This window comes from Cyprinodon variegatus, unplaced genomic scaffold, assembly GCF_000732505.1.
Source record: "Cyprinodon variegatus isolate N-32 unplaced genomic scaffold, C_variegatus-1.0 Scaffold52, whole genome shotgun sequence".
In the NCBI taxonomy this organism is placed as follows: Eukaryota; Metazoa; Chordata; class Actinopteri; order Cyprinodontiformes; family Cyprinodontidae; genus Cyprinodon; species Cyprinodon variegatus.
Genome location: NW_015150505.1, coordinates 1474239 through 1486391, shown reverse-complemented (window position 1 = coordinate 1486391; position 12153 = coordinate 1474239). Strand labels below are relative to the sequence as shown.

Here is a 12153-nt window from a genome sequence, read left to right as displayed (position 1 = left end):
TTTTTTTTTTTTTTTCTTAAAGAAATCTTGTACTCTAGAGCCTTTCAATACAGAGACTTCACAGCAGGAAGCTTCTGATGACTCCAAGGCTTTTGGGAATGACGACTGTCACAGACTTCTACACAGCAAGTTTGTCACAATCAGACGGACTAATTAGCCTTGAGCATTAAGATCAGTCATGTGGAGATTTGATAGAGACAAATGTGAACTAAACAGAGACGTGTGAAACCCAGAAAAACAGAAAAATAAGCATCAACTGAATCTATGTGGGTTTTCTATAGAAAACCCACATAAGGCAAAGATGTAACAATAATAGGGATGAATGCACTGAGATTAGACAACCTATATAAGGAACATATCCTTATATCTGTTATGTTTAAATTTAGCTTTCATTTTCTTTTCTATATTAGGAAGTGGAAATACTGCATAATGAATGTGGTGAAATCTAATTTTACATTCTAATTCGTTCTATAATCTCCTGCATGTATAATTGGGGGACAGAAAAGATGTGAGCTGGAAGAATGTAACTGAGTTATTCTACTTTTTCATCTGTAGCTGCACAGAGGACTAGTTTGCATGGCAGATGTTCACAGTCAGTTGTGATAAAAAGAGAGCTGAGTTAAGGGTCAGTCTACGTCACTTTCCTGAAATCTGGCTCATGACAAAAATAACGAGGTCCATGGCTATGGGCTTCCTTAGAACTGTTTGATGCATTGAAGTGCAGGCAGGAGGCTACGCCAACTGTGATTCGAATGCTCACCGCATGGTCGCACACCTCTGAAATTTTGTAAGTCAGCGGGTTTGCATGTGCCCTGCTTCATGAGATTAAGTAAATAAATCATTACCTTTAAACAGTCCCAGATAAGAAAACAACAAACAGATACAGGTAAATAGTCCTTATAAAATTAGATAGTACAGATTCATCAGAGTCTGAAGTTTGGCAGTTTTATATTTTTAATCGAAGAGATGAACAGGTTATTTCCGCCTTAAGGTTTGAACCCAAGTCTAAAAGTTTGCAATGAACAGAATTAAGCTGATAAGAAAAACATGTGTTCGATAGGAAACACAGACATTTTTGGTGGATGTAAAGTGTTTCCTCTCTCGCAACTAGTGGTGTACTGCCCTCTCAAAGTAAAAATGAAGCAACACTTGTTCAGGCTAGTCCGCCATCCTTAAAACCTAGGGGTACCCAACATCTGATTATTGTTCACTCTTTAGAGGAAGTTTAAGGACCTTGGTCATGCAGGAGAGCCTTTGCTTCTCCAACGTCCCACTGGGAGGAATGCCCAGGGGACTGGCCAGGTAATGCTGCAGGGACTATATCTCTCAGATGGCCCAAGAACACCTCTTCTTTCCATTTTAGGAGCTGTAGGGAGTGTCTGGCTAGAAGGAAGTCTAGTCATCTCTGCTGAGATGGATGCCCTGTGATTCAGTCTGTGAAAGCACAACATAGCAACTACGAGCATAGGTACAAGTTTCTCTGATACCTGAAGCTTCCTGATTATTCTTCCTTGGTAGTCAGACAGTGTGCTAGGGCAACAAGGCTTTTGCACTAGAATAACCTGCCTTCCCTCTATTATCTAAGCATGCACAAAAACATATACACTTGTACATAATGCAATCATTATTCTGTTCACCTGTCTCTACTTCCTCTATTTTGTGGTTATTATTATTATTTTTTTGCTGTGGATTATGATCTGAACGATGGAAAACCAAAGTCAAAATCCGAGATTATGCACAGAAATACAGTAAGTTCAATTATGGTTTTATTCAGATTCTTTACTCCAATTCTCCTCTATGTAGTACACTGCTCAGATTTGGTAACTCATCTAGATGCCAAGAACACAGTGGACTTTCAGTGGATCCTTGTTATGCATCAAAACAAATCAGAACCTAAATTGTTTGAGCAGACCGCATCATCTCCCTACAGCCAACCTTCGTAATCATGAAATTTCCGACATTCATAAAAATACAAGCTTCCCTAACTTGCCACAAGATTTCCAGAGATGAGTCTGCTTAGTAGTGTAATGAACCTCAACTTCTGTCATTGTTTCCTGCATACATGAGCTCTAATTAGACTATCCTTTGTTGTACCCACTTCCCAAAAGCCAACTCTCTTAGTAAATTCACCAAAGGCTGCCTTCTTCGCCTGACTCTCCGCAAACTTCCTGAATATTATGGGCACCGTCATGGTGATTTGCTTGTTTACCTCTAGAGAGCAGTAGTACTGTAGATTGTCACTAGGAGGCGAGGAACCGTGCTGTGTGGTGTGTAAATGGTCGTAAGGAACCGAGCTCAACACGGATTGGTTTTCAGCGGGTAGTGTAAATGGGGTTTATGTTATCTGAGGACTGAGGCAGAACCATGCCGAGCCCTACTGATGAACTAGTACCATGTTAGCACTCTTCAGCTGTGTCTGGAGCGTTCTGGTTCAGTTGTGTACTGTATGCCTTTTACACTCAACAGTTATGTCGGTTACCGTCCTCAGACCATTCTCGGCACGGTTTCAAAAGGGTAGTGTAAATAGGGCTTCATTGTGAAGAGGTGCTGTAGAGTCCTACAGAGATATCCTGCACAGGCCTTAAGGACTCTTCGGCTTACACCATCAAGACCCGGTGACTCATTATGATTTAGTCTCTCCAGTTGCCTCTTTACTTGACCTCTAGAGATAGACATGTAAAAGGTGGAGGGAACAGTTCCTTCTTTTTATCTGACTGATAGCAAACTAATAGAAGCTGGAGAGTCAATGGCAGAGGGGGGCAGGATGTGACTGTGGACAGGAAAGAAGAATTCTGAGCTTGTTCCTGAACTGAAGAATGCATTAAGTTCATTGGCTCTATCCAAACTTCTGTTTAAAACCTGTAATCTTCTTCATCCTTGATCACACATCATGATTTATTATTTGGAAATAATTTCACTGTTCTGGTAGGGATGGTGTTATCTACACAAAAGTTTATGTAGTCAGTCACACACTAAGTCATTGCTTTGATGTCCTCTCCATGTGTCTGACACAGTGTATCCTAAAATGTAGCCTAAAACAACCTTGCAGAACCTCCTCAGCTTCCTGTGACTATATCCTTAAAGTTCTTATTATTCCAGGTTGTCTCTTATAAAGTGGCTTATAATGTGAGAAGAGAAAAACAAGATTGTGATCTAATTTCCCCAGAGGAGGGCTTACTTCAGAGATGTAGGAGTAATTGACATTTGCATAAAACAAGTCCATAGCTTTGTTTTTTTCTGGTGAGCAGCTGGTGCGACTGTTCCGGAAGTAGTTAAAGTATTATTTCAGAGTTAGAGATGTTAAGAGCTGCTCCCAGGTGTAAAATAATCAACTTGCTATGGTTGCTGTGGTTACACATCATAACAAGTATCCAAACAGGACAAAAATATCATTCAATATCGCTCCAGTTTCACAGCATTCATCCAAAGAGGTAAAAAACATCATAAAAAGAAACTCTGATCCAAATATGAAAGGATTAAGTTTCTCTTAAAAAAGAATATCAGAGTGAAGCTAGCAGAGGTACTCCAAAGTGCAGCCACCTTAAGCAGCATAATTCTAGAAAAAGCATGTATGCATGTAGTAAAAGTGAGTATTGGTTTGTATTGTGTCTCTGACCAACAGCAATCCCTAATACAGTACAAAGCATGCATGCAGTGACAGTGGAGAGGAAAATGCCCTTTTACCTGGAAGAAACATCCAGCAGAAACAGGTGTGAGGGGCTCTCCCTTGAAATTAAAAAAAGACATAAGCAGACACATAGAAGGAACATAGTGACATTGGCGTGCTTACATTCCTGTGTTTTTCACATTTGTCAATTAACATGCACGTCTCAGTCTAATAGATAAAAAATACACATATCTATATACGTGTTCTATGTAAGAAAGGATACAATAAACCAGATTAATAGGTACTTCTACCAAGAAAGAATTAGGAAATTAAGCATGTGAACTCTAATTATTTGGTTGGGTCAAATTTATGAAAAAGAGCATAGAAAAAGCTAAGTCAATATCTATATCTTGGTGTCTAGAAAAGAGAAACAAAATGCACATTGAAAGACAGACCCAACTCTGTTACCTATAAAGAATGTTGCTGATGGTAACAGCCCTGCTGATGCCTCCGTACAGGATGTTGACATATATAAACAGAGCATTAGGCCAGTTGTAAATACTATGATGGAAAAAAAGAAAGCAGAGAACATGAAGGTAGGGGTTTGACTAACAAAGAATGTAACAGTATAAAATGGTAGTAGAATTTAGCAGCATGAGGAAAAGTGACCGTTATGTCTTCCGCTAGCCTTAGCCTATATAAGCATAACTGCAGTGATAGCTCAGGTTATCCTTAGTCCTCTGTAAAAATAAACTAACTTTAATCTTTATAAAAACGTAAAGATTAAAGTCTAGTCTTAAAAGTAGACAGACTGTCTGCCTCATGGATTAAACTAGAATTTGATACCACAGGAGAGCAGTATGATGAGATATACTGTATGTCTCCTATTAGAAATTCTATGAATCTTAAGTAATTGTGTAGCTCGCGAGATGCTCTGTTAGGAACACAAGGAGAAAACATATCAGTGTGTATGTGTACTAACATTTCCATAAGAATACTTTATGAGCAAAATAATTTCTTGACATTCTACAGATATTTGTAACTAGTATTCATCAGAAATGTCTCCTAACTGCTTTGACACAAATAATGAATGAATATGATACTAGAGAGTAGCTGAATGGTTGACAGTGAATGCTTCATGCTATTGAATGTATGTATTTTCTGTTACCAGAAGCTGATGTCTGTGAAAATAAACACTGTACACCTGCAATAAAAAAATAAATAAAATCTCAGTCTCAAATTCTCTGAATTATTTATTTTAATAAATTATTAACTGACTAAGATATGCTTGATTAGACACACTAAAGAATGTCTTTTTTTTATATAATTAATTAGGCAGTCCCTGCTGGAATGACTGGGGCTTGTCCTAGTATAATGTAGCAAGCTCAAGACGTCATAAGGGAACCTCAAGGTTATAACTGTCTCATCAATTTCCATGCAAAGCCAGATGGTTTTGTCTTTGAGTTCTTCCTCTAGAGAGGTTGCAAGGCTCAACATCTGAGACATGCTGAGACTGAGATGGAGACAAAGGTCCTAATAAAGACAAGAAGAGTGCTGGACTGAGGTCAATATGAGAGTAGGATGGATTTCAAATTTGCTCTGTGTACTCAAGAAGGCCCAGCTCTCATTATAATCTTTTTTTTTTTTATGGGTTGAAAGTGGGCACAGAGACAAGGGTTCAGAAATTGTCTGGCCACTCTTAAAGCACTGCCTAGTTCCCAGCCATTGAGCCAGAAAGAAGAGCCAATATCTCAAGAGTAAGAGCTCACAGACACGTTCAAATGAAGGTAATGATTCCAACATGGAGGGTGACTCTTCAGATTAGTCTGTGTAGCTTACTCACTTCATATCCAAATTAGAAAAAAATGCCTTTGTAGCTAAAAACACCACAGAATATTGGTCATATGGAATAACAGCTTAAATTTAAGAGCCAAAATCTGTATCCTCAGTTATCAATTTCTAAGCTTTGTTGGAGATTTTATATAACTGAAAACTTGATAAGGTCTTAACTTATCCTTAGTTCTAAAATTGTTTAAGTGGGAAATATTTTGGGTGTTCTAATAAGCCAAGGTTGTATTTTTTATCATACCAATTTATCCCATAATGACTTTTTACAGAAGGAAGCAGCATTCTGTGCTATTGGCAGCTGTCTGATCGACTTTTTAAGCATACCTGTCAAAACAATGGGGGAGTAATCATTTCTGCTAACAGGATAACAGAATGCATGAATTAGTTAAAGGTACCACAGAGACATTATGCAATTTTTCCTTGAGTATTTACGTAACTGATTCCCAAAGTTGATCAGGCATTATGGGGTCTTGAGATCCTCTTTAGAAGTTAAACTAAACAATAAACATTCATATTAAAAGTGCTTAAAGATGTTAAAGCATCACTTAAAAATTGTCAACTATAATTACTGATGCTATTTGTAGTATTTTTAGACCAGTGGTTGATTGATTTTGAAATAACGTTTGTATATTCAACCAATAGTTTGGTTCATGAGTTCTCTCTGGTGGCATTTTGCAGGACATTTTGCAGGTCAAATGCTAACAAGTTTGGGAACATCTACTCTAGATGATAGAAGGTGGATTTTGTTACTCTTTTTACTATCAACTATGGTTGAAACAACTAACTATAATGACAAATTGTGATGTGTGCCAAGCAATAGCTCCTAATTGAAAGGCAGTGTAGTATAACATAGACACCATAAGGTATGCTTAGTTTTCTCAGGAGAGTTTGCACTACCTATAAGTTTGTATTCCTTTGTTATTTTTCTCCTACATTTACTTCTCCTCCTTATATTGCCCCTTATTCAGTATTTCAAATACCATTGCATTTTGTCACTGTTCTGATTCTAATGTTTTGGGTTTAGACAGCTTACTGCCATGTAAGTAATGATATTTTGTAATAATGAGGTTGTTGCTTCCTAAATAAAAAATGAGCAAATAAGTGTTAAATGCAAAGTAAGAGGTTTTAGCATGTTTCCTTAAAGTTTTTCAAAAGTTGAGAAGTTTAAGTTCTTTTACAGAGGAAAAACTGGCTTTCTTTCATAAACTAACAAGAGCCCACTGCCTGCTGCACTCCTCCCAACAGTTACAGTATGTTGTTGAGTGTAGGAGGAAGACTTTTTTTCCACATAAAGGAGAAAATGGGATATTCTTTGGTATGTAATTATACAAAATCAATGTGAGATAAAGGTGTAAGAGACTAGAGATCGGATAGATGAATGTTTGTATATGGGGAATCAGCAGAATATTTTAAAGCCAAATTACATAAACACAAATTTACTCTTTTCACAATTTAATGAATTTAAAATAGAGAGAACATCAAGTCAGAGTTTGAACTATTAAATACTGAGACAGGATGAAGCAATCGGATAAAAAGTGGCCTTCATGTCATCCAGCAGTCTAAGCCTATAGCAGCTTAACTTACATAAGACTTGTTGTATTTTTGGATAGTGGGATTTAACCTATTTTCGACTGGACTCTCAGTTTACAATGTTTTGGCAGGTTGAGAGGTCTTACATGCTCTTCATGTTTTGGGAATGAAAAAAAAAGTGCTTTATAACTTTAACCTATTCTAAACTCCTCTCAAACCTCATACCTGACCTGTCTATGTTCCTCGGTTTTCACATTTGTTTACTAGTGTTCTTTGACAAAATTCCCAGGGCTACAGAGAGAAACTTGATTTTAACTGACACTCGCATGCGTCCTGTTTACTTGTTGTTTTAGAAAGGTTGTGTGTGTGCCCAGGTCTTCAAGAAAAAGTTACGTTACAGAAGACAAAATTGAAAGAGTTCTTCTACCACAAAATAAAGTGATTAGTAACAATGACAGCCTGTTTAAAATGGTCCACTGAAGGTTGGTTCCACTGGATCCTAATTAGGGGCATAAAAGTAGAATGAACTGCAATAGACAATGTTTTTATTTTAGAGGTCAGACATTTGTGTCCCTTTTCCTGTAATTTTACGTCATACACTACTCTGTGTCAGTCATAGGTGAATTTCCAATAAAATGCATATTATTTTGTATATTATGCAAGTGTTTTAAGAAGTTATTTTTTACTCTGGTATGTATAATATTCATATATTAACAAGTTGAACTTCAGTTTCTCCTTGTTATCATGTTGTATTTGGTCTTAAGCCTTGATCTATGGTCAAAGGGTACACTTTGCTGGATAATTTGTATTTCTTTTGGAGATGACAAAGAACAACACATCAATGAGGACAATTGTTCATAATAAAGTACAGCATCTGTTATCTCTGGGTCATGATCCTGGAGCTGTTTCTTCTATTGTGGCTGCCTTTCATCTTTGGTTCTTTCAAGCAGGCAGTGTTGTTCTTTTATGGTTCTGAAATTTGAAATTCAAAACAATTTCTATTCATAAATCCAACTCTTAAATGCACTACTGATCCAGCAAATGAAGCAACATATTAAGTAAAAGCAATTTTGTGCACTTATTTAAAATTTCCATCGTCAATTTTCTTTATTATTGTTATTGAAAAATAATTCTCTTTTTTGTTATCTTCATTACCAGGGGCCACTAAAGACATGGGCAAAATGCTTGGTGGAGAGGCGGAGGCCGACCCTGATGCCCAGAAAAAAGAGGAAGAAAGACAAGAAGCATTGAGGCAACAAGAAGAGGAAAGAAAGGCAAAATATGCAAAAATGGAAGCAGAAAGAGAAAACATTCGACAGGGCATCAGGGACAAGGTAAGAAATGAAATTCAGATGTTATCCCTAATGTCAAATAATATGGTTGAAATTACAGCTAAAATAAAAGAATACAACAGAGAAATAGTAAAACAGAAACACTGAATTATCTTTTATATATTTCATTTTTAATCCACTAATTTTTTTTTTTTTTCTTTTAGTGCAATGCATTTGTCTTTTAGCCTGCTGTTAATAAATTGAAACGATCTGTAGGTAATTTTTGGCTGTGACTCTGTACAGTTTAGGTTGTAAATATAGACACTGTGCTGAAAACATTGTATTTACAAACGATTAACTTTGTTTTAATAAAAGGATTAAATGATGTCACAATGTTTGAGAACCAAAGTTTATATTAAAGAAATAATTTTTGGAATTAGGTCAAATCAAAGCAAGTGGAATATTGTCAAACTGTGTGTTAGGGCAGGGACCTTTTACCTTCTTTAGCTAGGTTTGTTTTATTATGAAGACAAAGAAGGGAATCAGGGAATTCATTTTAAAGGCCCTTTGTTCATATTTGAGCAATAAAGTGTAATTGCTGTCTTTGGAAACTCATACATGTTAATGTCATATTACTCGTCAAACCTTTATTGAGATAAAGTTTGTCTTAACATTATAAAAAAAAACTGCTCATAACACTCTAGCAAGGGTTGGCTAATATGTATGTAGTGTTGCGCCGATGGCATTTTTTGGCCCCGATACCGATACCCGATACCTGGCTGTGCAGTATCGGCCGATACCGATACCATAATAATGTAAAATAATTGCCATCATGGCTTTGTCAAGCTGCTGCCTACCTTTGTGAAGCAGGAAAAAATCTAATACAAAGTGAATCCAGTAGAACTTTTTAATAAAAAGTTCTACTGGATAATAAAAATAAGAAGTTTTTCTTGCCTACCAGGAGTGGGTGACAAAATGGTATCTGTGCCCTATTTGTTGGTACTCGCCGATACCTATACCACCATTTTAGGGCAGTATCGGGGCCCCGTCCGATACTGGTATCGGTATCGGTGCAACACTACTAATATGTAGTCACTTTTAGCTTCTGTTGGCTTTCTTTACTCAATATCGAAACGAACATAAACAGAAATGACCAAATACACTCATTGTTAAGCTGGAAACAATTTCTCTAACGTTTCCAGATTTGTGACATTTTGTTGATGAAATTTCAGAAAATTTTGGCTGGATCTGAAGTTGGATGGCCAAGCCAGGAGGGCAGTTGTTTCTTTTGGGATGCTTCATTGTTCATCAGTCTCGTACCTCTAAGTTACTCCTGTAACTTTGCTGCAGTTTGGTTCTGGGATTAACCAGCAGGTTGTAGATTTGTGTGAGCCGGTAGATCTATGTTAGAGACTTTTTTTCCACGCCGGGGTCTAATGCTACATTCACACCTAACGTGATTGGTGCAGCAAAAAAGCTTCTGCTGTTTCCATCCATCCATCCATTTTCTGGCACGCTTAATCCCAAGTGGGTTCACGAAGGGTGATGGTGCCTATCTCCAGCTGTCTGCGGGCGAGAGGTACATACTCACACCTAAGGAGAATTTAGATAAGCCAATTAACCTTAACAGTCATGATTTTGGACTGTGGGAGGAAGCCAGAGTACCCGGAGAGATCCCACGCTTGCTCAGGGAGAACATGCAAACTCCATGCAGAAAGACCCCGGGCCAGAAATCCAACCCACAACCTTCTTGCTGCAAGGCAGCAGTGCTACCCACTGTGCCACTGAGCAGCCGCATTGCCTCAAGAGCTTCTTGACACTACTGAAGCAGGTCCAGTAAAGTGTGTTCAGATGCGTCCGATTCTTCTGCTGCTCCCGCGTTCAATGGCAGAGAGTTGCTTTTCTATATTTGCTGTTATAAGTGGGAAAAAGTTGTTTTCATATGTTTTTAAGTGAGAAAGTCCACCTGAAAACTTAATCTGCGCAGTCAATTCATTAAAGGAATAGTACACCCAAAACATGATTAGCCTTCATTTTCTACTCACCCCCATGCTGAACAACACTCTGGAGTACTTTTTTGATATCTCAAATGCATCTGGAGATCTGGGAGGCTTCTTGCTGTCTGCTGACATTCAAATAATGGAGGTCTATGGTGCCCGAGACAGAAAGGTCCATAAAAGTCCACAAAAAACTGTCAATATTCCTCCATACTGCTTGTCCAATGTATTCCAAGTGTCCTGAGTGGGTAGCGTCCATAATTTACTCGAAGCGAAGTCGTTTAGAATGTTTTTAGAGCATAAACAGTAGTGTATAGGATTTCCTAAAAGCGCGTTCACGAGTCTACGGAAACCGCTGCAGACCAAACCAGATGAAAGTGCGCATTCAGCTTCTGCTCTTCCAATAATGCAGGCGTAGAAGAAGAAATGTGCTGTTTACCTGTGCAAAGAAAGAAACAACGAAAGAAAAATGTCTGAGGACTTCAGTGTTGAGGAAGAGCATGAGTTCTTTGCCGAGCTGAATGCGCACTTTCTTCTGGTTTGGTCTGCTGCGGTTTCCGTAGACTCGTGAACGAGCTTTTAGGAAATCCTATACACTACTGTTTATGCTCTAAAAACATTCTAAATGACTTCTTTTCGAGTAAATTATGGACGCTACCCACTCACGACACTTGGAATACATTGGACGAGCAGTATGGAGGAATATTGACACGTTTTTTGTGGATTTTTATGAACCTTTCTGCCTCGGGCACCATAGACCTCCATTATTTGAATGTCAGCAGACAGCAAGAAGCCTCCCAGATCTCCAGATGCATTTGAGATATCAAAAAAGTACTCCAGAGTGTTGTTCAGCATGGGGGTGAGTAGAAAATGAAGGCTAATCATGTTTTGGGTGTACTATTCCTTTAAGATCGCGATCCTACCTTTTGCTGTCGAACCAGCACGTAACCCCCCCTACACCGGTGGTTCGCTGTCAGTGGAACAGCTGCATCTAACTTGTTCGCCTCTTGGGGATTTTTTTCCCGTTAATGTTAGTCTCGCCTGGAAGGAGATGTAAATGATTTTCATGTATGTGATCTCCAGCCTGCAGGCACCAGAATGATCAAATGGAACATGTCGCAATCTGCAGGCAAAATATGTTCCGTTTTATCATTTTGGTGCCTCCTCATATCAATCTGCATCAGCAGTGCTGTGTCTGTCTCCCTGCCAGCTCCCAGATAAGCTTCTCTGATTGGTTGATGTGGTGCGTCAAGCAGCAAAAGTTACATTTTTCCAACTCCAGTATCTGTTGCTCCTCTGATTGCACATGAGGCGCTTCACCTGCTTCGATGCATCAAGATACGCTGCTCCTGCTGCTAAAAACACGCTGCAGAACCTTTTGATGCGCCTTGATGTGCGTCGACCATTCACTTTGCATGTAAACCAACTGCTTTTGCTTCTTCAATAGCGTGGAGTCTGAACATAGTAACATTGGTGGTGGAATGGAGGCTGGAGAAGGAAGGGAGGCACAGAGAGGCCAGTAGAATGAAGGTGGTAAAGGGACGTAGGAGAGTTGAAGTTTAACAGGAAAACTTGGGGTTTAAATGCTAACTTGGCTTAGGAGAGGGCTGTGCTGATAGGCTGGAACAAGAGGCAAATGGTAGGCAGGCAAGAGTCGTTTAGTTCCCTTACATATTTGAAAACAACACAAAAATATCAGTTTTATTCAGACAGTATTTTGTAAGTTGTATTTCTACACTATACTCACCATTATTTAATTTTTATCCATTGTACTGTGATCTTTCATTGTAAACCTATTAAACCTGTTGTCTATGTCAATGTAAATTACACAGTTATCTTGTATAGGATTATCGGTATAACAGTAGCTATATCTGTTGGCATTTTTTTTTGGGGGGGGGGG

At 38.4% G+C, this 12153-nt stretch overlaps 1 protein-coding gene across 1 annotated transcript in view; it reads left to right on the top strand.

Moving 5' to 3' along the window:
• Window positions 1-12153, top strand: part of cplx1 (complexin 1) — an 88206-nt gene that overhangs the window by 65248 nt on the left and 10805 nt on the right. Inside the window, exon 3 of the mRNA XM_015371063.1 lies at window positions 8144-8319. Within this exon, the coding sequence (XP_015226549.1) occupies window positions 8144-8319 (176 nt within the window). The remainder of the gene's footprint in view (window positions 1-8143; window positions 8320-12153) is intronic.